Here is a 27,484-nt window from a genome sequence, read left to right on the forward strand (position 1 = left end):
CCCGTGCCAAGTGAGCGCGATACGGAACGTGGTCGTGACGTGAGTACTTTTCGTGTCAATCTTCGCATGCATTGCTACATGTACATAACACAACGTGTCATTTTATGATGCTTTCTGGTAATTAATTCGGGCCCCAGAATCATATGAAACCTCATAAGTTTAAGAGTCAGAATATTTTGATTGCGATAAAATGATTTATAAGACAAGCAGTCAAACATAAAATTGCTTTTCAGCATCATGGGCATTGTATTATCATACTGTTATCTTTAAGATCCGGTCGAATTCCATGTATGTCTTTTTTGCGGAAGCATTTCTGAAGCTTATAAAATTTTAAAAATAAAAAAAAAATTCGAGAGTGTTTTATTGACATTAGTTATTATTCGTACTTCCACGAACTAAAAATATGCTAGTATATTTTATATCAAAGAAAAGCGAGAAACCTATGCCGTATTAATTTAATATTTATATTTATTAAAAGATATTAAGACCATAATCAAGAAATTTTGAAAGAAATTAGAAAGAAGCAGAACCCACAAACCAGTGGTTCCTATTTTGTGCTGTGCTTTAGCAAATCGAACACACCCGGTAAAACTTAAAAATTAAACACAGCACCGTAGAGCAGAGCATCCCTTCGCAAAAAGCACATTATTATATTCTTCAATCAAGGCAGGAATTTGACATCGATCACAATGCTTATGTCACGTTTCACACAAGGACAAGCTAACACACACACACACACATCCTCACCCTCTTACACACACACCCTCACCCTCTCACACACACACCCTCCCTCTCACACCCTTACACACGAGCGCGTTTCTATATCCTCACCAATTTCGTTGAGAGGCCCCGGGATAATAATTATGTGTTCAACCACAGGTCCCTGAAGCAAAGGATACCATTTTGATGGCAATTAATGCAAGTCCATGGACCCTTTTCAAGAAGAATATTTCGATTTTCTCTGTTTCATTGATGGAACAGCCACTGCTTAAAGAAATCTGTACAGGTGATATTCTTATTGCAGTTTACTGACTGATATCGAGACAAATAAAGGGGAAAGTGTCATGTTCTGAATTTTGTACTTACTCCCACCCAGTAAATTCAAAATTCAGAACTTGACATTAGTATTCAGTGTATGTAGTATGTACATATTTTTATTTACAATATATAGCATAACGGTGTTTTCAAAAACAATAAACCTTCTTTAAATAGCGATTTTCATTTTCCCCCCATTTGAATCAATTGTATAAAAGCACAATTTCTTTTTAGCTCACCTGAGCCGAAGGCTCAAGTGAGCTTTTCTGATCACATTTTGTCCGTCGTCCGTCCGTCCGTCTGTAAACTTTTCACATTTTCGACTTCTTCTCAAGAACCACTGGGCCAATTTTGACCAAACTTGGTACAAAGCATCCTTGGGTGAAGGAGAATTTAAATTGTTAAAATGAAGGGACATATCCCCTCGCAAGGGGAGATAATCAAGAAAAGAGAAAAATAGGGTTGGGTCATTAAAAAATCTTCTTCTCAAGAACCACTGGGCCAGTAAAGCTGAAACTTATGTGGAAGCATCCTGGGATAGTGTAGATTCTAAATTGTTCAAATCATGACCCCCGGGGGAAGGGCGGGGCCACAATGGGGAATCAAAGTTTTATATAGAAATATATAGGAAAAATCTTTGAAAATCTTCTTCTCAAGAACCACTCGGCCAGAAAAGCTGAAACTTATGTGGAAGCATCCTGGTATAGTGAAGATTCTAAATTGTTCACATCATGACCCCCGGGAGAAGGGCGGGGCCACAATGGGGAATCCAAGTTTTATATAGAAATATATAGGAAAAATCTTTGAAAATCTTTTTCTCAAGAACCACTGGGCCAGAAAAAGTGAAGCTTATGTGGAAGCATTCTGGTGTAGTGTAAATTCTAAATTGTAGGAATCATGACCCCCGGGGGAAGGGCGGGGCCACAATGGGGTATCAAATTTTTACATAGAAATATATAGGAAAAATCTTTGAAATCTTCTTCTCAAGAACCACTAGCCAGAAAAGCTGAAACTTATGTGGAAGCATCCTGGTATAATGTAGATTCTAAATTGTTCAAATAATGACCCCCGGGGGAAGGGCGGGGCCACAATGGGGAATCCAAGTTTTATATAGAAATATATAGGAAAAATCTTTGAAAATCTTCTTCTCAAAAACCACTGGGCCAGAAAAAGTGAAGCTTATGTGGAAGCATTTTGGGGTAGTGTAAATTCTAAATTGTAGGAATCATGACCCCCGGGGGAAGGGCGGGGCCACAATGGGGTATCAAAGTTTTACATAGAAATATATAGGAAAAATCTTTGAAAATCTTCTTCTCAAGAACCACTGGGCCAGAAATGCTGAAACTTATGTGGAAGCATCCTGGTATCATGTAGATTCTAAATTGTTCAAATAATGACCCCCGGGGGAAGGGCGGGGCCACAATGGGGAATCCAAGTTTTATATAGAAGTATATAGGAAAAATCTTTGAAAATCTTCTTCTCAAGAACCACTGGGCCAGAAAAAGTGAAGCTTATGTGGAAGCATTCTGGTGTAGTGTAAATTCTAAATTGTAGGAATCATGACCCCCGGGGGAAGGGCGGGGCCACAATGGGGTATCAAATTTTTACATAGAAATATATAGGAAAAATCTTTGAAATCTTCTTCTCAAGAACCACTAGCCAGAAAAGCTGAAACTTATGTGGAAGCATCCTGGTATAATGTAGATTCTAAATTGTTCAAATAATGACCCCCGGGGGAAGGGCGGGGCCACAATGGGGAATCAAGTTTTATATAGAAATATATAGGAAAAATCTTTGAAAATCAAGAACCACTGGGCCAGAAAAAGTGAAGCTTATGTGGAAGCATTTTGGGGTAGTGTAAATTCTAAATTGTAGGAATCATGACCCCCGGGGGAAGGGCGGGGCCACAATGGGGTATCAAAGTTTTACATAGAAATATATAGGAAAAATCTTTGAAAATCTTCTTCTCAAGAACCACTGGGCCAGAAATGCTGAAACTTATGTGGAAGCATCCTGGTATCATGTAGATTCTAAATTGTTCAAATAATGACCCCCGGGGGAAGGGCGGGGCCACAATGGGGAATCCAAGTTTTATATAGAAGTATATAGGAAAAATCTTTGAAAATCTTCTTCTCAAGAACCACTGGGCCAGAAAAAGTGAAGCTTATGTGGAAGCATTCTTGGGTAGTGTAAATTCTAAATTGTAGGAATCATGACCCCCGGGGGAAGGGCGGGGCCACAATGGGGTATCAAATTTTTACATAGAAGTATATAGGAAAAATCTTTGAAAATCTTCTTCTCAATAACCACTGGGCCAGAAAAAGTGAAGCTTATGTGGAAGCATTCTAGGGTAGTGTAAATTCTAAATTGTAGGAATCATGACCCCCGGGGGAAGGGCGGGGCCATTATAGGGGAATCAAAGTTTTACATAGAAATATATAGGAAAAATCTTTGAAAATCTTCTTCTCCAGAACCACTGGGCCAAAAAAGCTGAAACATATGTGCCCATGGAAGGATCATGGGGTAGTGTAGAATTCAAAATGTCTAAATTAAGATCAGTGGGGTAGGGTGGAGATGCATTATGTATAACAAGGGGGAAATCTGGTAAAGAACAGAATGGTCAAAGCTTCTCAGGTGAGCGATGTGGCCCATGGGCCTCTTGTTTTAAAATGTGTCGAAAATAACAAAAATTAGGCTAATCATGCTTCAACATAAACTTTAAAATTAACGAAAAACTGAAAAATTTTGGTTGTCTCATTTTCATATGAAAGGGGGAAGGACGGGTCCAGTTGTAATTTTTTTATTCAAGAACTGAATTTGCTCAATTATAAGAAGCATTTGGGTGGAATAGATACACATTAATGAGAACAAAATTGACATTCCAATTCTTAGCATGAAAACTTTGATCCGCCTCGTTTATTCTGGAATCTTGTTACATTACATTCAATTGCATAACCTGACATGCGACATTTTAAAAAAGCACATGTGCATATTTTTCAGTCGCATATAATTAATAATACCAGTAATTAATAAGCATAAGGAAAAACAATTTTAAAAAATTACAGCACGTATAAATATATAATGATTAATAAGCATAAGGAAAATGCATTAAAAAACACATGCAACAAAAATTGATTTGCTGTAGTAAATTGAGAAGAAATTAGATCACTAAACCATTGTCATGAATATCAGAACTGAATATATCTGAGAAAGTTCATTTTTTAACAATACACCAGCGTTGTTTTTGTCAACTAAGCGCTAAATCATTCACGCGTGATTCTGTAAATCATGGGACAGAGCTAGCTGCATAAAGGTTTCATAAACATATTTAAGGTAAGAATAAACTGTTTCAGTTTTGAGCAATTGACACGCGCTTTTTAGCGTACTGTGACTCATTGACAATAATATTAAAATATACTATGATAATCATTTTAAAATGTAATGCATGTGTAATTCATATATATATGTAATGTAGATAGTTTTGTAGTTTTCTTTACCAAGTCAGATATGAACCGATTTGGAGGCGTGTACAAAGATGAAAATGTCGTCTGTTCCACAACTTGTGAAATCTACATCCCTGCCTCGCTCCCAGAATCGAGTGTTTCTGTACTCAAATGTGAGTTGCATTCGTTTGGACACTGTGACATTTACCTGATTCAAACTACCAGAAGTTCGGACACAACAGCAGGGTCAATTTTAGACTTACCAGGACAACAAAAGGTCAAGTCCATTATTTCTCATATGTATAATGAATGACGCCAATTTCGACGTGTATCTAATATAATATTCGCATATATGCTATATATTTGTGCATATTTCTAAATTGCATATTTATTTGTTGTGTCATACATAAAAGACACAGGTATAAAATTTCACATTCAGTGCACAAATTATTCTTTTTCCTGCTTTATTGAAATGAAGAACACGTAATGCGATATATATGCTAGAATTTGAATAATTTGTGAAATTGTGTCCAATTTCTTCACACTTTTCAGTATGCACTGTAAATTTTATCAAGTTTCTTCAACCCGAAAAAATATGTTGACGTCCGATTTTGTCAATAATAAATACGTTCTTATACATGTATATACATTTACACTTTGTTGCTGATGATAAACATTTCACGTCAATTTGTTTATCATCAATGCAGATATTGAAATTCTGTAATTTAGATAATAGATATTGTCATAATTGTTTACACCACTTTTATACATAGTCAGGTGATTTTAATTTGATAAGATGTTAATTTCGTCTGTTGTAATTTACTAGTATTCTATTACATTTACGGTGCATGTACATATGTATAATAAAAAGTTAATTTCAGTTAATAGATCATGATTGACTATAGGGGCTTGAGTATAGGGCTTGAGAATTACTGAGTATATTTTTTTCCCGATGATACCAGTAGATAAGAATTGCATATCGAAGTTAGACTGCCATAATGTATATTTTTTGCAATACATACGGATAGACTTGATCAAGGGTTCACAGTGTGTTCCTGCAATTTAAAATAGGTACATGTACAAGATACAAATATATTTTTATTTCAAGGGCCCCGAAAAGCTTTTCCACATATATAAATGCACAATAAATTTAAACCTATTTTACATGATGCTCAGTAAGGATAAAATGGACTTGAAAATCTCGTTATATTTTTACAGGAGGTTAGTATGAATTGAACATTTCATTGTATTTGCAATACCGATAAAAATCGATGTATCTGAACCTCTCCATGTATTTTTGAAAGTACAGATCAGAACAATCTTGAACATCTCTGAGTATTGTACTTTTGCTATACAGAATAGAACACATTTGAACATCTCCGAACAATGTAATTTTGCAGAAGATAAGAACAATTTGAATATCTCTGAGAATTGCACTTTTTGCTTTACAAATCAGAACAATCTTGAACATCTCATCTCACTGTATTTTTGCTATATAGACCACAACAATCTTGAACATCTCATTGAATTTTCGATCTACAGATCAGAACAAACTTGAACATCTGATCTCATTGTGTTTGCGCTATACAGATCAGAACAAACTTGAACATCTCTGTATATTTGCTCTACAGGTCAGAACAAACTTGAACATCTCTGATCATTCTATATTTGCTCTACAGGTCAGAACAAACTTGAGAACATCTCTGTATATATTTGCTCTACAGATCAGAACAAACTTGAGAACATCTCTGTATATATTTGCTCTACAGATCATAACAAACTTGAACATCTCTGTGTGTTTGCTCTACAGATCAGGATGGATTTGAACCTGAACAACATAGTCGAGGACAACCTCCATTACACGAGGAAGGACCAGTACTGGTACGAGTTCTCCAGGCGGTACGGCTCTAAGGAGCGCTTCGTCACCGTCCATTTCTGTAGGGAGGACGAACAGTGTGAAAAGTTCTTAGAGTTGTTACAAATCTCCTTCAGAACTCTGGAGGACTGCAGACATCGCCATATACAACCAGAAAACGGTGAGCACAACTTACTGAGGCAAAATCCAGTAAAATCAAAGAAACATAGAATCTTAACAGTTTTTCACCATCTGAATCAAAAGATAGTCAACGATTCTTCAGTACACACTCACTGGTTTCAGTTACAATTGGATTAAATTCTCTTGACTTGCAAAAGAACAAAGGTTATCAAATTATTATCATTAGTATACAGAGCTTTCTTATGAGAAACCTACATACAGTGTATAAAGTTTATTTTTCAGTTGATATTTATCAGATTTTGATTGATGATCAATTTGTTTTATTTTAAAATTAAATTATTAAAAAAAAATGTATCTTGTTTTATCGAAAAGTCTATATAAGTTATATCCATATGCATTTCCCCCTACAAATCACGTCAATGGATTATCTTTTACATTTAAGATTATCGTCTCATTGCATACGAAACTACTGGGAAAATCTTTGTTCCTAAGACGTCAAGCCTAAAAGAAATAGATTTTGATTTACCATTTCAATGCGTTTTGGAAACGAACGTAGACAGACGTCAAAGACACTGGGAGGATGAACACGCTGTTTTTACCCACATTATTTCTCCCAACTGGAAGCCTAAACGAAAGAGCACCATTCCTAGTAAAGGTTCGTATGAATTTGTTAATATTCTTCTCTTCTAACGACCCCCTCACACATACCCTCCCTTTCACCTTCACTCACATAAACACCCAAAAAATCTATTTAAGATTCTGCATGGTTCTTAACAGTCTATTACTATTCTACCTGGATCTTAATAGTTTATTACCATTCTGGTTCCTACATGTACATTGTAACAGCCGATAAGTATTTAAGTACTGTCCCGAATCTGTTCCTTTTGGATAAAGAATTTGAAATCATTAGTTCTTAAACTGTTAAGAATTATAAAAAAGAGATAACTTTAATTTTTAATTTTAGATTTAAATTAGTTCTTGAAATGTGTTACATTTTTAGATATACCTCATCATCATCCGTCCTTCAAAGTCCTTGACAATATACAGACGTCAGAAAAATCTCAGCAGTACCTCCGATGTCAAAAATGTTCCGAGTCCTTCGATCTGGAAAATAAACAACCTCGATTTCTACCTTGTCTCCATACATTTTGTTTTCGTTGTTTAAAAAATACAAAAATAGGCAATAAAGTAAGATGTACAGTTTGTGACGTAACACATGACGTAATGGACATGGACAAAGATTGTCCAAGAGATGACACGAGGTTTGATTTGATGGAATATTATAAACTCAAAGACGAAAACCATGATTTGTATTGTAGCATATGCCCAAATAAGGTTGCAACGCACAGATGCACAAATTGTGCGGAATGGCTGTGCTCTGAATGCGAAGAGGCACACAAAAGAGTTACTGCTACAAAGAAGCACATTTTACTATCAACAGAAGACATGAAACTTGCCAAAAATCTAGATGGGTTCAAAAGAAATGTTACGTGTAAACGTCATTCGGAAAATTATTTGAAATTTTACTGCACAACAGAATCTTGCCAAGAACCGATGTGTGCAACGTGTGCTTTGGAAATGTGCGAGGAGCTAGATGTGCACAAAACCGTAAAGGTTGAAAATATTGTCAAAGAAAAGCGGCAAGATATTGCAGCTCTGATGGACCATGTGGAAAGCATTGGACATGACGTCGTAGCAACGATCGAACGAATTGATTCCGAGAAAAAGAATATAGAAGATAACGCTGATCAAGTTGTTGAAAACATTGATTCGAAATTCGACAGTTTGATAAAAATGATTGAAATGATGAAAGAAGAATTAAAAACTGAATTAAGGACAGCAGTGAGTACAAAGCTAGAGGTATTGGAAAAACAGAAGCTGGAACTAGGTACGTTAAAGAAACAGATAGAAGAAGCAGAAGAAGTAACGGACCTTGTTTTAATTTCTCCAAACTCGGTCGCTGTCATGCAGGTTCGTACAAAATTTCTTCCCTTTCAGTTTTACGCATAATCATTTATTCCAATTATTCAATGTAAGGTTTAAATTGTTACTTGTATTTTAAAACAATCGTGGTTATGAAGAATATTTAAAAAGAATAATTTTAATTTCAGTTGGAGAAAACAATAAGAAACAGACTTCAAAAACTTTCAGATGAGGTTATAGACCAACACCCACGCGAACTGTCTACTTTTGGTTTCTATGAAGACGATTTGGCTATAAATGTGGAACAGGTCATTGCAAAAAATGCCTGTATTTGGACCTCTTCGGTGTTTCCGGAGAAATGTATTACGATTGTTGACGAAACTTTCATGGAGAACGACTCGGTGGTTTTCACTATGATGCCTCAAGATTACAGAGGACTCCCGATCAAAATTGATGCCGTTATAATGAAGGCAACAGTAGAGGATTCCGAAGGTATTTGTAAAATATTTCCATCTACTTCCAGTAACATAATAGGTCTATAAGAAGCAATTTCAGGGAAGAGAAACAATTTTTTGGAAGGAAACACGTCTGAAAAAAAGAATTGGCAAGCAAAAGAAAAAAACCCCAAAACTATAAACTATGAATTAAAATAGGCAAACAGGCATCAAAATATAGAAGCAGACAGACAATCAAAAATGACCGCTTCACATTTTCTGTAGCTATAATCCAAATACCCAGTAAATGTAAAGCATTTGCTACTTCAGGAAACGTTTTTGATGGAGAAGTGACCCCCAGAGAAGACGAGTATGCGATGGTTGACGTCAAAGTAAACATTATCTCCCTTGGGCGACACATCCTTAAGATTTACATGGGTGAAAAACTCGTCTCTTCCACAGTTTTTGATCGAACTCGAGGTAAGAAATCATCCAATTAAGAAAAGACGTCAGATGAGCATTCATGGTGTCAATTCACAATTGTTTCTATTCAGAATACAATATATGTGTTACAGAATAGAATTCAAGTGTAAAGTGTCATGGCTTGTTAGAGGGTAAGTGGGGATTTGCGACTTCTGCTGTATAAGCCAAGCATGGGTTTAAATATTTCTCATATAAAAATATATTTATTAAGCGTTATGCACTGTGTATGTATTTATTACGAATTAAGGAAAAAAACCCAACAAATTTGGTACATTGCCTTTTTCAATCTCTCATATTAGCGCTGTCGTATGTATATAACCATGAATAAGTATGTGGTATTTTGATAATTTTATAGCAGTAATAATCAAAAAGTGCAGTTCTGCTCTTAGAAATGGCTTTAATTTCCAAGAAAGGAAAAAAAACTAAAAAGTGTATCTGCTTACTCTGCTTTCAGCTCAAATATTGCATTGGTGGCACGCGCATCTGACGTTATTTTTTTTTATCTAGGAAAAAATGCACTCCTACCTATATGATGTCGGAATTAGGAGATTTCTTTTTTGTTATAAGAAAAATAACATTCGGCGATTGGGATTGCTAGGGTAAATTTGGGATAACATTTGCTAGATCTATATCTTGCAATTACAAAGTTCTACAATTACATTGTATGTGCCTAAAGAACTGTAATACTTTACAAACACGGTTTGCATAAAAATGTAAAATATTGGACCAAATTCTGGTCCTCGTGTACGTGCACCTTATTAAAGTTCATTGATACTCTGATAAGAGAGATAACTCTTAAATTAATGACATAAGTGTCTATTATGCCAAGCTGGAGAGTCTTTTTTGTCCAATTTTTTCCCGCAGGTTATGCTATAATTGTTTGTATTTCACTCATAAAAAACATTTCTTTTGGAAAATCATGAAGCTTCATGCAAAATTTTATATGAGTGAGCAGAGGGTTTATGAATCTTAAAAGAAGTTTCGCGTAACTTTTTGCAATACTTTTGCTTGTGTTGAAATGTGTCAAGTTCGCTAAAATAAGTTGAGTTTAACCCTTCTTCTTTGCATTTTCTTTGCAGTTAACCTTCGCTCTACTTTCCCGCTAGGACTGGGCGAAAGAGTTATCTCCCTGGATTTAGAAGAAACAGACGTTTGAACACCTTAATTCATTTAAAATATGCTTAAAGAGGCTGGGGGTGGCAGCCATTTTCAGACTATTTTGATCTCCTTTAAAAGAAGAGCTACATATAAAGATATACAAAAATGATCAAATTTTAAAACTAAAATGTATGAATTTTTCTTTGCCAAATCATAAAATTATAATAAAAAAATTTCAAAAATATTTTTTTTTTGTTTTGCAATCTTTAAAATTCTTTTCAATGAGTTTTAGATGAGCTTGTGAGCTTTCTGCATTTTCTCTCTGCTAGAATTCGTATGTAACAAACTCTTCTAATGAGAGAACATTAAATTTTGAAATGTGTTTATCTCTCATAATAAAAATAATTCATGAAGTTATATATTATTTTCAGAGATTGGAGTAAGCAACTGTGAGTTTTAACTTGTAAGAATTTAGTTCCAGTTGGTCTCTTCATTAAGTCACTATATGTCGAGAAAACAAATAAGCAAAATGCTCAATATTACTATTATCCTTTTATATGCAACGGGCGATAACTCTGTAGTCATTGATAATATTGGAAAATGCCAAAAGGATGGAAAATAAATACATGTACCTAGTAGATAAATAACACACAAACGGACAAAAATATCGATAAATAAAAAGTCAATGAAGTTTTGTTTTCTTTAAACAAATAATAATGTATATCCTATTCATGAAGTTAATCAATTCATTTTATATACAGCTCAAACTTGTAGTACTTGCACGTGTTTGTGAAACACTCAGCTCTTCCTTTTAAAATAGGACAGCTCCAATCGGATCACCTTGCCCTTTTCCGTCACACCGCTAGAAAAAAAGAGCTCTTGGCTTAAAAGATATAATGGAGTTTCTCAAATGCAAGACAAATGAATCTACAGAAACTGTGGAAGAGAAAATTTTACCTAGATATGTAACCGTTTTCTTCTAAAATATTTTTGCATGTACCTAAAATATTTTTTTTGCATATACCCAAAATATTTTTTGCATTTACAGAATTGTGCATCCTAGTGCAGTGTGTATTTCAAAAACTTCTAAAATTTTCAAAGAATGAAGGACACAAAAGCCATTTTATTTCACTCTGATGTTTATTATTTTTCTCTGTCAAACATCAACAAAGTTATGTGGTGAGAAATTCTTACAAAACAGATCTGCCATGTTATGTTATTACAAAATAAGTTAAGGCAAAATACTGTGTATAAACAAAACTGCATTGGGGAAGACAGTAATAAACTCCACACAATATCACAATTTCTACCACTTCCCCATAATATCTTTTTAAAAAGTCTTTTAAATAAGGTTCTTTAATGTAGCAAACCCACTACAAGCAAAATGTTGATGATATTCCCCATTTAAATCAAATGTTTATATGCCAATGCTAGAAAATGTTCACATTCAATGTAAATACTTGGTACCATTAATAATTATTGTCCTTTTTTCAAAACTAGATAAAAATATATTTAGCTAAACTGGCTTTTTGTTTTAAATGAATGTTTTTAAATTGAATTAAATCCTAGGAATTGGTTGTCATTATTGAACGTTGAGCTTGCGCTTCAGAGACTCGGGCATCTCGGGGGGTGGTGGGCGGGGCAGACGGAAGTAGACCTTGACTGAGTCGTAGATGAACCACTGCAGGGCCGTCAAGGTTCCGATCATTATAATCCTAGGTCCCAGTCCCTTCCACATTCCTGTTAAACAAAATAAAATTCAATTATTTTTTTCATAATTATTCAATTCAGCAGCATTTCTCCGTGAGACATGACAAATTTTGTTGAATTGTTCATTTATTTTACAGTAACCTTAATATTTTTAAATTTTACACTATTTTTTCTTTTTTTTTTAAAGGATGGATAGTACCATATAATTGAGTTTGTTATAATAATTTTTTTTATTCTGAAAAATAATCATAAATCATAGAAGATAATAAAAAAAGTCGTTCACAAAAAACAGAATAAAACGTGTTTGTGAAACACTATGCGCCCGGCAGCAACAAAGTTAGGAAAAAGCTATTTTTAGCATTAAGGTCACAGTCAAGGTCACAAGGTCATTGACCTATGTGTCATTTGGAAGAACCTGATTATTGGAGATTGCATACCAAAAATGAAGTCTCTATCTTTCATGGTTCAAAAGTTATGGCGAAGGTTAAAGTTTGCAGAAAAAAGCTATTTTTTAGCATATAGGCCACTGTCAAGGCCACAAGGTCATTGACCTTGGTATCATTTGAAAGAGCTTAATTAGTGGAGTATGCATACCAAATATGAAGTCTCTATCTTTCACAGTTCAAAAGTTATGGTGAAGGTTAAAATTCGGGACAAACAAACAAACAAACAAACAAACAAACAGACAGACAGACAGGATAAAAACAATATATGCCCTGGATCTATCGATCCGGGCGCATAAAAATATCTCACCTCTAAGTCCCAGTTGTTTTGCTGCCTGTACAAAGGTGCTTCCTTTGTCATTGTTCAGTTTAGAAACGATTGTGTCAGCAGGGTGAGACACAATGGCACAAAATACACCAGCTGTAAAAGTTAGGGTAAGAATTAATGGAACAGAATACACCAGCTGAAAAAAGTACAAATTCAAATCAATGGTGGAGCAGAGTTTCTTAAGAGTTGTTAAAGGTATTGAAACATATATATGAAGAAAGAATTTTGAGCAACTCTGATAAATCCATCATTAGTAGAAATTTGACTTGTCCATATAAATCTTAACTCAACAGGCTACAGCATACATATTCTGCAGATAAATGACACAACAACTGCTTGATTATGGATAAAAAGTTGTCAAAATCTTTAAACCTGTCAGACATTTAACCAGTGTATCCCAAACTTCATAAAGCTGCAGATCTGACTTTTTTCCCTTTTACCATCAATCGGGCTGACATTTTCTAGTAAGTTATGGATCATAAAACAATTTTCTATCAGCCTTGCGATTGGACAACTCTAATTCTACCATATATATACAAACTTACCAATGTAACCAGCTGAGAATGTCACTAAGAGTTGCTCGCCCTTGGAGCAATCTGATCGTGCTTTTGGTACGACGTATTTATACAGGGCTTCTAGCGTTCTTTCAAAGCAAGCAAACTTCATCATTGTGTATGGAATCTGTCGTGCCCATAATGGAACCAGTCCCTTGTAGAAACTGCAAGCCGATTAGCAAAAAAAAAATCATCCATTATGCATGTGGACATATTTTGTATAGGTATAGTTTAAGGCAGCCTTCTGCACACCCCAAAAATCTTAACAAGCCTTAAATGGCTACGTTTCATCGATTTTTAAATCACAAATGGTTTTGTTCTGGAAGAGTTGCTCAACATTTTGGTCAAAAATGTCCTAAAAGCATTGGTCATTTCATTTTTATCATCAAAATGATGCTTCTAGTACACTGTTCAGAGCACCAATGAATAAAAACTTTGAACACATTTATTTTAGACATGTTAAATGTGGTATTTTTTGTTTTTGTTTAACTGATTATTGCTGGGATAAATTAATCAGGGGTGTGCAATTAGAAAAATTTATTACTAGCCCACGGGCTAGTGGCAGCTATAAAGTTACTAGCCCCAAGTAAAAAGTTACTAGCCCAAATATAGGGGCAAAAATTTAAATAAAATGAAATTAACTGTTGAAAAAGTCAGGGTACTGAGTTAATTCTTTTCAAAATTAATGTATAATTCTCACTATTAAATTTTAAAATCATGTTTCAATTATCATGAAAGAAAATTAAAATGAATTTGAATAAATTACCTTCCCTTTTTCTTGCATTGCACTAGCAGCAGCTCATTTAGAATGAAATTAAATTCATTTTGTTTTCATGTTTAATCATTAAATACACTAGAAATATATTTTATGTGTCACAAAACACTTATTTTTCAGTTGATTGAGTGATCGTAAATATTTTAATGAAATATCTACATGTATTTACCATAAACGAAGGAATAGAGGAAATTCGGATTAAGAAAAAAAAAAAACGATCGTTTTTGGAAGTAAACAAGTCAGGTAATACTGCAAAACAGATAAGATTATTGAGATTTATTGACAGTTGGAGCATGTTGTCTGGAAAATATTCACTGGTTGGGAATTAAATTGCAAACAAGAGGCCCAGGGGCCACAGCGCTCACCTGAGCACATCGGGCTTATTTACCCCCCCCCCTTTCCAGGCCTTCATCATTTGAACAAACTAGAATTCACACTACCTGAGGATGATTCCATATAAATATCACTAATCATAGCTTTGAAGTACTTGAAAAGAAGATTTTAAAAGGTTTCCCTATATATCCCTATGTAAAACTTGGGACAGCCATTTTGGCCCCACCCTAGCCCCAGGGGTCATGATTTGAACAAACTTGAATCTACACTACCTGAGGATGATTCCACATGAGTTTCATCTTTCCTAGCTAGCCCAGTGGTTCTTGAGAAGGATTTTTAGAGATATTTCCTATGTATTCCTATATAAAACTTGGCTCGGCCATTTTGGCCCCACCCTTGCCCAGGGGGTCATGATTTGAACAAACTTGAATCTGCACTACCTGAGGATGATTCAACATGAGTTTTTTTTTCCTGGCCCAGTGGTTCTTGAATAGAAGATTTTTAAAGATTTTTCCTTTATATTCCTATGTAAAACTTGGGTCGGCCATTTTGGCCCCACCCTTGCCCCGGGGGTCATGATTTGAACAAACTTGAATCTACACTACCTGAGGATGATTTCACATGAGTTTCATCTTTCCTGGCCCAGTGGTTCTTGAGAAGAAGATTTTTAAATATTTTTCCTTTATATTCCTATGTAAAACTTGGCTCGGCCATTTTGGCCCCACCCTTGCCCCAGGGGTCATGATTTGAAGAAACTTGAAAACTACATGATTCCACTTGAGTTTCATCTTTCCTGTCCTAGTGGTTCTTGAGAAGAAGATTTTTAAAGATTTTTCCTATATATTCCTATGTTAAACTAGGGTCGGCCATTTTGGACCCAACCTTGCCCCGGGGGTCATGATTTGAACAAACTTGAATCTACACTTCCTGAGGATGATTCCACATTAGTTTCATCTTTCCTGGCCCAGTGGTTCTTGAGAAGAAGATTTTTAAAGATTTTTCCTATATATTCCTATGTAAAACTTGGGTCGGCCATTTTGGCCCCACCCTTGTCCCGGGGGGTCATGATTTGAACAAACTTGAATCTGCACTACCTGAGGATGATTTCACATGAGTTTCATCTTTCCTGGCCCAGTGGTTCTTGAGAAGAAGATTTTTAAAGATTTTTCCTATATATTCCTATCGGCCAACCCTTGCCCCTGGGGTCATGATTTGAACAAATTTGAATCTACACTACCTGAGGATGCTTCCATATGAGTTTTATCTTTCCTGGCCCAGCGGTTCTGGAGAAGAAGATTTTTTTAAAATGCCATTAATTTTTAACAAATTCATGATTATCTCCCCTTGGAAAAGGGCGTGGCCCTTCATTTGAACAAATTGAATCCCCTTTACCCAAGGATACTTTGTGCCAAGTTTGGTTGAAATCGGCCCAGTGGTTCTTGAGAAGAAGATGAAAATGTGAAAAGTTTACGACGACGACGACGACAACGACGACAACAACGACAACGACGACGACGACGACAGACAACGGACAGATTGTGATCAGAAAAGCTCACTTGAGCCTTTGGCTCAGGTGAGCTAAAAACCAGTGAAAATACCGGTTGTGCTTTTCATGTATTGCATGTGTAGTTAAAATTTTTACTAGCCCGACGGGCTACCTCCTTGCAGAAAATCACTAGCCCAACCCCAAAAACGGTAGCCCTGGGCGTCGGGCGATGCTAATTGCACACCCCTGTTAATAACCTGATTCTAAATCTAATAACATGTTAATTACAGATGTAACATAAAATTTTTCTTTCACATTCTTAAATTAAAAATAAAGAGGATAACATAAAGAACTTGGATTACTCTAAATAAATTGTAAAAAAAAAAAAAAAAACAAAAAAAAAACAAAAAAACACAAAAAACCCCCTCAAATTAATAGGAAGTACATTTAACAGATCTCAATTGAAAAAGAAAATATCATTGGTCTCTCTTTTCTGTGTAAATGACTACTCCACCTACCCATTGATTCCCTCCTCTTTGAGGATTCGGGGGAACCCCTCTCGGAGGGTAGAGGACCAGCCTGGCTGTGTCTGGATTCTGACTTTTACCGCCTCCATGGGACAGAGAGCGATATCAGCGAAGAACTCGGCAGAAGCACTGGCTGCCAGATACAGAGATGTCCTCCACAAGAAGGCGTTTTCCTGAAAATTGAGAAAAAAAATAATTAGCAAATATTCGAAAAAAAATCTAAATGCAGTTTAAGAGGGAAAGCTCAAATATTTTATTTTTCTTGTTAAAGTATTAACATTTACATTATTTTTGAAGAAAAAAAAAACTCGGTTTTTCATTAGAGTGAATTATTATAACCATGATAACCGTGGTGTTTCTTCAGGTAATTTAAGTTTGCATACTGAACCTTTCCTGTTGCCAATATTAAGCAGCCCAAAAGATGCCAAAGGATGAATTATTATTACATGTTTACATGTTTAATAATAAATGCAAAAAAACCTTTTTTAGAAAGGTGTAAATTTCCCAATGTCCATAGCAAAATATTAATTTAAAGATGAAAGTCCATGAAACTTAATCGCAAAAAAATTTAAACACACTTGCAAATGAAAGTGAAACTGTATGACTATTTTACTAGTTCGCGCCAAATGCCTCTAATTAGGAACCAGGTTATTGTTTTTACAAAAATGTGTACTAACTATGACTATAATGAGTGCAGAGTATCTTGTCATGTAGTTTCGACAAACACATCATTTTGGTTTCAAAAATAGACATTTCCTTTAAATATTAGTAAGCTGCATGCACCTAGAAACTTACCCACGCTTCTGCATGTTCAGTCTCGCGCTGTATTGGTAAGCAAAGTTGTCCATGTGATCGAGGCCCAACCGTAATATCAACACTCTAAGATGGTTATGACAAAGCTAATGTACTTTCATAAATAGCCTACGTAGCCATGTTTGTTCTGTTTAACTGTTTGTTCAAAACCAGAGTTAAATAGATGACAAAATGCTAGAAAAGCAAAATTTTTTTATTTTACCAACTTTTCCCAAAACGATAATTTTGATGAAGGCCCCAAAAAAAGTGGTGTGAGAGCCCTGTTACATGTTTAATAATAAATCAATTTACAAGGTTGTCCCTAGCCATTGAAATAGAAGGTGACATTTAAAAAGTTGAAGGAATTCTGGGGTTCCTCCTCTAATTAGGAGGAATGCCAAAATAACCGAGGAATTACATCCAAATAGGCTAGGAAATACTCCATACCCCCAGTGGGTGCAGAGTAGGCACAGTTTGGAGGCCCAACTGAATATCATTTCAGTGACCATTTAAAGTGCATAGAATAGCAACGTAAAACCATATTACACATCTTCTGAACATTTTTACTTTAAATTTCCACTTTTGATGAAGGAAAAAATTATTTGAGCTTTTTCTCCTTTTTTTCATTGTCAGGGGAATTTTTTACTCATCAAAAGAGGAAAAATGTCTATTTGAAATTTAAATTTACCTCTCCTAGTAGGTTTCCATATACAATCTTGAAAACTTCATAGAAACCAAACTTGCAAAGTCCCTGTGCTGAGTAACCAATGGCAGTAGGAGCCCATCCTTTGGTTAATTCTTTCAGTCCACCACCTTCCTGGACTGTTAACCTAAAACCATTGACAATGCCACCGTATTTCTCTGGGTTGACCTGGATGCGGCATTTGACGAGATCGAGGGGTACCACGGCTGTGTGTGTGATACCGCAACTGAGAATACCGCCAAAACCGCACAGGGCGTAATATTTGTTGGATCCAAATTCACAGCTCACTTCATCGGCTCCTAAAACATTAAACAATATATATCATATATATATATAATTCAGAATTTTTCTCGCAGATGTATAGCATTTATGACTTATTGGTATCAAAATTACAACAAGGGCAATGTTTACATTTTTGACAAGTTGAAGATAAATGCTTGTCTGATGAAAAATAAAAATATAATAACATAACGTTTGGGGCTTCAGAGACGAATTTTATTTGGTTGTGATCAGTGTTTCTAATCCTATTTTTTCATTTTAAAACTTTAACATAACAAGCGTCCTTGACATGACCGCGAGCCATTGTACACGAAAACTGTGAATGAAAAAATCGTTAAAGTCTAAAATTCATATATAAACGCCATGGTTTCAATCAAACACGTAATTTTTGTACCTGTCGCGGCTGCTGCCATTCCTGTCCCACTAGCATCGCTACCTTTGCTTTGACAGTTTGCTTCGTTGAAAAATGGTTTGGCTAGAGGATTATTCCGAGCAGTTTCTATCAAAGAACGGAACATGATGCCCTGCAAAGTATAAAAATACGATTTAAAAATCAGTTGTCCTTTAAAATAGATGCAATGATTTATAAGAATCAGTTTACATTCATTATATTTCATTCAAAAAGGCAAAGCCGGCTAACAGTCACCTTTCTTCAATGGCGTGTCGAAACGAAGGGTCGGTTATAACAGTTGCGGCGAAATCGTTGATTCTTTTATTTCATTGGGTAAAATATGATGACGTCACATAAAACAAACGAATGTTTCATTTATTAAATGTTTTGAAAAATATACTTCAATATAAAGTCTTTAGAATAATTTAAAAAAATTGTAATATATCATAGCAAAAGGAAATAATTTTCCCAGATTTTTCCTATATCTGTATGATGCACACCAGCATGGCTTTTGGGGACTGTATCAAAAGTTTCAGAGTCAAACTTTGGACACGTATACTTGAAAATCTTTAATTTTTAAGCACTCGACACTTACTACACCTACATGTAACCATCATAACTAGCGAAGATGCCCCTGACCATTCTGTCACCACTTATAGGTGTCGGAACCGGGGGGCTTACTTTTTTGCAAAAGTAGACATTGTAGGCATTGAAAATTGGAATTTACCTTTTCTTACTAGTTTAGCCCCCCCCTTCCCACCACACACACACACACTTTGGATTAGCCCCCCTTTCAATTTGCTTCCGACGCCCATGCCACTATCACTTACAGCGAAAACTTTTTTTTTAATTCATTAAGAGAATAATTTTTTATCTCTTTTTTAAATAAACCGTAGCTAGGGCATCTAAAATTTTGACATTTCCCAATTTTTTTTTAGAGTATATTTCATTTTAAAATTTCATTTGACGATTTCAATATTCAACACCCTTCCATATATATTTTTAGCATACATGTACATGTATTTTCCCCTATTTCTCTCTATTTTTAACACAATATTTTGTTTTGTTTGTTTTTCTGTTTTGCTGAATACCATGAATTTTGTTTAGTCTTTTTTTAAATCAATATTTTTTACGGGAAAATTCCAAAATTAATTCTTTTCTACTTCATAATATACAAAAGCCGAAAAGATTCTATTTTTTTTAACAAATGCATACTGTCGTTTATCTATTATTTTTTTTTTTAGATTTAAAGTCAAAAAAGGTTATACAATATTACACGACACTACTCAAAAACGCCTCAGCAAGGTGGATCCAGAATATCGCCTTGGCGTATGTATATAACTGCATGATAATTTTACCAATCCGATTAAAGCCATATTCTATTTTTTTAAAGAAAACATTGACAATTAATTAAAAATGTACAAACTCTGCTGTATACCTTACATACAATACTGGTAGTATAGATTTATAGTGCCAGTCCACGAACTTCTCCATTACACCGTGGATAATTATATGAATATTGAAGAAAACTTAAGAACAGTAAATCATCCATCCTTGATAAAATTGTAATTAAGGCCATAATAAATAAATAGCTAGATTTATCCGATTTTTTTTTAAAAATTCCGGCTTTTATTATATATTTTTTTATTTTTTCAGTTTTGCAGATTTTTTATTGACCTGGTCAATCGGTGTAATTATGTTCCCCAAACGGAGTTTGGGAACATATTGTTTTTACTCGGTTTCTTATTATTATTATTATTATTATTATTATTCTTTTTTTTCTTCTTTGTTCTGGATATTTTTTTGTAGTGTTCCAACCCAACTAAGTTAAAACCTTTTTAGGGTTAATAGGTGTCAAGTGTAGGTGTGCACAACGAAGGTCATTTTGCGCGCATACGCATGCACGTGCGTGCGCGTGAAATGAGTGAAATGACTGATATAAAAAGCCATAACTTTTACATTTTTTATTGAAATGCTTTGAAACTCATTCTATAAGGATATATTAATAGTTAGATAATATGACAAAAATTAAAAACTCACGTGCATGCACGTGCGCCTGATTGGCTAAAACAAAGATTTCAATATCTCTTTTGTTTTTTGACGAAATGCTTTGAAATTTTAAACATAGTCATGCATTAGGATATACTACAATATTATATATAGCAGGTATCATGAAAACACGCGCATGCACGTGCGCTGCAATCTGATTGGCTAAAACTTTAAATGGGTATAACTCCTTTGATTTTCAACCAAACAGGATGGGATTTAGAACATAGATAGACATAGTCGATTCCTACAAAAAGGTAAGGTCATCATGCACATGCATGCACGTGCATGCACGCGAGATGGGTAAAATCAAAATTACACTTGATGAAGCGTATTTTTTAATACTTTTGGATTAAATGCTTTATTATTTTATTATATTAATGTATATAGATAGTGTAGACAAGAGAATATGGTCTATACGCACATGCATTTACATGTGCACGCGTGCAAATGCTAAAATTTGAATATATTTGGTATACTTCAGGGAAACGTTGTTAAAGCGTAAAATGCATAGAGTTTGTCGTTTTTAATGAAGCTTAAAGGGAGTATGGCACCAAAAGGGAGTTGGGGAGCGTTTGGGGAACATCTGTAACGGTTCCCGTTACAATTAGCCCTAGTTTTATCTACAATACCCGAATAAAAGTCATGGTAAAGGTTCGATTATCTCTTACTTCGCATCATCACCAATCTTTTTCAACTAGTGACCCTTGTTTAAATTATATACGCATGTATTACAGCAATTACCATCTTTTCAGCTGTCAAAAAGACTTTCGCGGGATTTTTTAGTGAAAATATAGAATAAAAAGATTTATTATAAAGGAAAAGCAATATTCTTTATTTATGTTTCAGACTATAATAAAGTTCAAAGGTAAAATAACTGAATATATTTCTGCCCATATGTATAAGAAATTAAATCAAAGGCCTGAAAGGCTATACCGCTCGAGTCAATTGAGCTTTTTCATACATCTGGGCACCCTTAATATATTCAGTTTATTTTGCATCTTAAGAGATTGAATATTATATTTTCATGCATAAATAAATGTATTTGACGCCAATTTTGATTTTCAGAGATGAATTTCAGCACACTAGCTGAAGTGGTCAGTGTTATGGAATAATTAGGTTAAAGATTCCCACAGCAAATCTGGATTCTAAAAATAGATTTTCAACAACAACTAGCTGCAGCTAATGAGAGCAGCAGGTGTTTGTGTGACGTCAATTATAAATAAACTTCAGATGGGAAGATTTCTGCCTAACATGCTTGAACATATATTCATACGCAGTAATTGTACATCGTACAGGTATTTAATCAAAAATTTCTTTAAAAGCATGAAGGCATAAATAATGTTACAGTATGAAATTTTATACAGTTTTTACCTCTTAAGTTTATTCAATCAATCAAACCAAAGCATTTTTTGCTAGAACTATTATATTTGGCGTATGGATCACCTTGATGAATGCGTGAAAAAATTTACAGCTCTGAAACGGCTATGTCGACAGGGAGTAGCTCGCTACGCGAGCCAACTAAAAAAATCGAGACGGGGGTATAAAATCGGGGCGGGCGGGGATGAGAATCTAGGAATATTTTTATTATGGCCTAACAATATCCTTTATATTTATTATTCCAAAAGCATTGGCACGTTAAGCTCATGAAATGATATATTGTTCACTCATAATTAAGCCATGTTTCTACAGGGTACTGGAAGATTAAGCGATGTGCTGAAGACATTTTATTTTCTTTTTTTCCATGCAACTCATATCTCAATTTTCATAATATTTAATATCTTAAAAAGCTTTGATTTTTTAAAGAAGATATGTAAAATAAAAAGATAGATAGATCTATAAAATATATTAATAAAAATAAATATCCGTGATCTATTAAAATTAAATCTGTAAAATTTAAACATTGATTATAGCTATTAGGCTTGTTTATTTAGCTTATGAGTCCTTCTAATAACTAATTTAAAACTTCAAAAATAATTTTTCAGGATCAAGCCCCCCCCCCTTCCCCCGTTGAGTTTATATCATATATATATGCAGTTTCTCCTACAGGAAAAATAATAAAAATTTTCAGAGTGCCATTTTTATGTTTTTATCATCTTTCTACAAATAGGCTATCTATGAAAAAAAGTTATATATCTATATCTTGAAAAATTGTCCGTGTTAAGTAACGCTATGTCTACTATCGTCACTACTAGTATGTGTGATTTTTGTGTTTTGAGATAAACCCTTAAAAGGCAGACGAATCTGCGAAAACATTCTAGATATCATAAGAAAAATATAGGAAACATTTAAACTATTAATTATCGATGAAGTGTTATCCCTATCATATTCTGAAATTTTAATGGGCTTGGGTTCATCAAAATAATCATTATTAACGATTTATCATGAACTTGTGCATCACGTCATGTGAAGGTGACTGCAGAAAACAAACATGGCGTCGAAAGCAGTGGCACGATTGCTCGGAGTAAGTCTTCTAAGCTATAAAAACAAATTACTTGAGTTTTTGAGAGTGTGAAACGCTGAATATGTTTAAAATATTGTTATTGATTCGAATGATGTTTATTTATAGAAATCATCATGGGGTGTTGTGCAGAGAAACTTCTCTACCACTGTCTCAAGGGCAGCGACGCAGGTAATGTCCACTAGATTTAGCTACATAGCTAGAATTACCTACGTAGATTCATGAACTTACCTCAGGTAGCTTTATTTAGCTATTTCCATGCAACTTTTCACAATTTTTCTTTTTATATAAAAAAGACAAAAAATCGCATGTAAACAGGTTGGGCACAATATTCCTTTTTCGGAGAAGTACAGATGTGTGCCAAAAGTGAAGATAATTTTGTTTGTTCTATATATATTTCATTGAAAACAACATTTTGTAAAATCACTGGTATGGCTTCATTTCTTGGCAGATTTTATCACAAATTTCTAGATAATCCAAGAAATAGTCAGGTCCGGCACAATCTCTTGATTAAGCTATATAGCTTGATTTAGCTATATAGCTTTATTAAGCTATTCAGAATAGCTTGATTAAGCTATTTTTACTTTTTTCTCAAATGTGTTATTTTTTCAACATGTGCAAAAAGTGCACCTTGGTGCAGTGGAAATATTAAAATTTGTACTCTTCTGAATACAATGCATGTAAAAATCACTCACCAAATTGCGTCTCCTTGAGAGACTTTGTACTCAAAGTTTTAAAAGTTTTGGGGCTATTGATGAGTGACCACACAGTTATTTCTTGAATGAAATTATAAAGGAGGCCAGTTATGGCCAACAGGATAATTGATTAGTAACAGTTCAGCACAATGAGAAGCAATCATACTTACCCACGCCTCACCGCACACACAGTTAGTCAAACAATGGAAATTCATATTTTGCTTAAAAGTATTCAACAGCAGCAATGTAAGAACTTTGTATGATTTAGGTTGTATTTTTGATAGTTCATAGTACATATATGAATAGTCAAATATTTGCGACTTTTTGTTTATTTCTTTCAAAGAACGTTTTTGTGAAAAATTGCATATAAATAGCTTTATCAAGCTATTTTGAATAGCTTAATAAAGCTATATAGCTTTTTAAAGCTATATAGCTTAATCAAGAGATTGTGCTGGACCTGATAGTTGTAGTTGATTAAACATTTTTATCTGATCATGCAGCATTGATAATTTAAAATATTGTAATTTAAGTATGGCATAAATTTTTAAGTCACATACTCACAATGAATTCTTTAGTTAACATCGATCTTGAATTTTAGAACTGATGTGAAGTGATGAACTATCTTTTACAAAAAATTAAATTTGTAATGATCTTTTAAAGAAAGATACTACACATTTTCTAGTTTAAATACTGAAATAAATAATTAAATTGGAAGAAAAATTGACCATTTGCCAGTGATTTTACGAAATGTTGTTTTCAATGAAATATATGTATTACAATAAAACAAAATTTTTCCTCTTTTCAGTAAAAAAAAATTACTGTATTTGGGAAATTTTACTCATTTAGCCTCTATTCTTATATGTGCTTTGGGTAAAAGATAAAGTGCAAGAATGTTTTCACATCCTCTAAATATCTATTGTCTATTGTGTATGTATGCTCAAAACTTCCTGATGGAAGTCATACCATATAGCTAGTCTTCCTAGGGATGTATTGCTATATAATAGTACATTGTCAGTCTTCCTGGGGAAGTCTTATATAATCTAGCCAGCCTTCCAAGGAAATGACATGCACTGGTTACATGCCTGAACATATTAAAGAAAACATTATTTGAAAATTGGGGTTTGATTGATAAAGTATTGAGGCAGAAAACTTAAAAAATCTTGAATAATCCCGGCCTGGAATTGCTAACCTAATCTTACCAAGGTGCAAAGTGAAATGTAATAAAGAGGAATATTAGAACAATAAAATTAAAGTGACATATAATTACAATACTAACCATGCTAACCATGTTAACAAAAAATAAAGAAGTAGGCAGAATATTATAAGAATAAAAGGACGATAAATAGACTTTTGGCAGTAATTCCCTTCCATATACATGTACAATGTCATGCAAATTATTCCTAATATTTGATATTTAAATACTTTTTTCAAACTTTATTTTAACATGCTTGGAACCAAGTGCAAATTGTAAAACTCAATTTCAAAAATGACAATTCACTCCACAAGATTGTATCCCTAATAAATGTCTGCCTAACATGCCTAATGCGACCCCGATGATCTATAGAATAATGATTATCCTCTTTTTTTTGTTTCTTAATAGCCAGGTGAACTATTTAAAAGGTGTGAAATATTTTCATACCTGTGTATATTTTCCTTTCATTTATCAGATTCTAACTTTATTAAAATGTTTTTGTGTTCATGATTGTCAGATGACGGTGCGAGATGCCCTGAATTCCGCCATGGATGAGGAAATAGCTCGGGATGAGAAGGTTTTCTTGATGGGGGAGGAAGTAGCTCTCTATGATGGCGCCTATAAGGTGAGTTCCTGCAAAAGACAATGTTTTAACTAAAAAAATAATTGTTTCTGTCTCTCTCCATATTTTAAAAATCATTTATTGGATTATGATCTCAAAATCTTTAATTCTGGGCTAAATTTGAACTATTAAAGGTCCATCAAGTTTTATTAAACAGAATATTTAGACAAAAATCAAAAATTTTGCAAAGAAATTGCAAGAGAATTTTTTACCTAATTTCTTTTTGATCCAACTTGCTGTTCTTGATAAAATTATTTCAAATTGTTTCTTAAAATTTTTATTGCCTTTTTTCTCAGGTTTCCAGAGGACTGCATGCTAAATATGGCGACAAAAGAATAATAGATACCCCAATTACAGAGGTAAGTATGATAAAATTTAATATTTACAGCAGTTTCAACTCTTATACTTATTTATCTCTAAATGCTTTGCAATGTAACATGTTCATTTTGAAAAAAAATTGAAAAAATTAATAATTAGATTTGTAACATTGGCATTCTCATAGATTTCCCTTTTCTTAACTTATTTTAGTAAATTTTAATTAAATGAAATTCTGATACATGTATGGGTAAATCAAATGATGTATATTTTTTATATAAAAAAGTTTGAAAACTTTCCATTTCACATTAAAAAAAGGAGAGAATTAATCCCATGTATGTTTATTTTTCTTTCTAAACAGATGGGATTTGCGGGTCTAGCTGTTGGTGCAGCTATGGTATGTTACGTTTTTGTTATTTTGTCAAATGGTTAATTTGCTCACCTAGCTCTTAGCAATAAAGTATATTTTATATTTCAACATTATTTGTTTGCAAAATAATCACAATTGTTGAGTTTCAAAATGACAAATACTAGTGCATGCAGTTTGATATGCTTTTGAAATCTGAAATTTGTGACATGAAAGTCACAAATATGTACAATTTTAAGCATTAAAGGAGATTAAATTTAATGCCAAGTGATTTGAATATATCTTCAGTTATGTATGTTTATGTATGTATACAATTTTGCAGGCAGGACTAAAACCAATTTGTGAATTCATGACCTTCAACTTTTCAATGCAAGCTATAGACCAAGTAAGTATTAAAAAATATATACATATATCCAATTTTGCAGCATGATAATTTTAAAACTTCTCTACCAATCCAACACTTCCAGAATTAAATAGCATGAATAAGTTGTGAAAAAAAATGTTCTTGTTTAATAAACCCTTTTAAAAGGAAGAAATGTGTGGACTCATGTCACTCCACAAATAATGATATACATGTATGTTTGTGTAATGATAACAATAAAGTGTGAGATTTAAGCATGAAAGAAATTTAGATCTGTGACATCAACAAACAGAATTTCCATTCAGTGTTTCATTATAGAACAACAGGTAATGATAAACTTTGATACCGGATGCAGACCTACAACAGGATTTGGTTCATGTTGATGCCCAAATTTTAGATAATAATTTTTCCAATTTTGTAGGTTATCAACTCAGCGGCCAAAACCTTCTACATGTCAGCAGGGACGGTAAGTGTGTAATGTAGATAGTGAAAATAAGTGTTTCATGTATTAACACACAATTATGTATCATTTGATCTTTTCTCTGGTTTTTGAAAAAGAGTAGGCTCAATGGGGGCAGCCAGAAACACTTAAATTTTTCAAAACCAATGATAAAGATTCTCCAGCTGAAATATGGCTGAAAAATGGCAGACTCGGTGTTAAACAGTAATCAATCATTTAAATACTATTTTAT

The 27,484-nt window shown here is 33.9% G+C and overlaps 3 protein-coding genes across 5 annotated transcripts in view; 2 read left to right on the top strand and 1 right to left on the bottom strand.

The window, feature by feature from the left end:
- LOC134251811 (pyruvate dehydrogenase E1 component subunit beta, mitochondrial-like) overlaps positions 1-27,484 on the top strand; it is a 68,317-nt gene that overhangs the window by 36,235 nt on the left and 4,598 nt on the right. The window contains exons 1-7 of one of the 2 annotated variants that reach the window (XM_062734229.1): positions 23,127-23,243; positions 23,349-23,411; positions 25,645-25,752; positions 26,046-26,108; positions 26,426-26,461; positions 26,754-26,816; positions 27,214-27,258. In XM_062734229.1, coding sequence (XP_062590213.1) covers positions 23,211-23,243; positions 23,349-23,411; positions 25,645-25,752; positions 26,046-26,108; positions 26,426-26,461; positions 26,754-26,816; positions 27,214-27,258 — 411 coding nt within the window. In that variant the 5' untranslated portion in view covers positions 23,127-23,210. Of the gene's footprint in view, positions 1-23,126; positions 23,244-23,348; positions 23,412-25,644; positions 25,753-26,045; positions 26,109-26,425; positions 26,462-26,753; positions 26,817-27,213; positions 27,259-27,484 lie in introns of those variants that run through there. The other variant, XM_062734230.1, reaches the window with a different exon arrangement.
- LOC134251786 (E3 ubiquitin-protein ligase TRIM45-like) lies at positions 4,509-10,609 on the top strand. 2 transcript variants are annotated; one of them, XM_062734202.1, is made up of 7 exons: positions 4,509-4,755; positions 6,289-6,514; positions 6,917-7,129; positions 7,475-8,445; positions 8,586-8,889; positions 9,162-9,311; positions 10,394-10,609. In XM_062734202.1, the coding sequence occupies exons 1-7, from the start codon at positions 4,543-4,545 to the stop codon at positions 10,468-10,470; spliced, it is 2,154 nt and encodes a 717-aa protein (XP_062590186.1). In that variant the 5' UTR covers positions 4,509-4,542; the 3' UTR covers positions 10,471-10,609. The 2 variants fall into 2 exon arrangements, with proteins under 2 accessions (XP_062590186.1, XP_062590187.1); XM_062734203.1 differs by lacking the exon at positions 10,394-10,609 and adding an exon at positions 9,407-9,449.
- On the bottom strand, positions 11,951-19,056 carry LOC134251824 (solute carrier family 25 member 3-like). Its single transcript, XM_062734242.1, has 7 exons — positions 18,989-19,056; positions 18,737-18,866; positions 18,049-18,362; positions 16,560-16,741; positions 13,439-13,611; positions 12,876-12,986; positions 11,951-12,152 (listed from the first exon to the last, which is right to left on the bottom strand). The coding sequence occupies exons 2-7, from the start codon at positions 18,858-18,860 to the stop codon at positions 11,995-11,997; spliced, it is 1,062 nt and encodes a 353-aa protein (XP_062590226.1). The 5' UTR covers positions 18,861-18,866; positions 18,989-19,056; the 3' UTR covers positions 11,951-11,994.

Source organism: Saccostrea cucullata, unplaced genomic scaffold (assembly GCF_032062105.1).
Source record: "Saccostrea cucullata isolate Sc308-1 unplaced genomic scaffold, CSIRO_AGI_Scuc_v1 ctg118, whole genome shotgun sequence".
Lineage (NCBI taxonomy): Eukaryota > Metazoa > Mollusca > Bivalvia > Ostreida > Ostreidae > Saccostrea > Saccostrea cuccullata.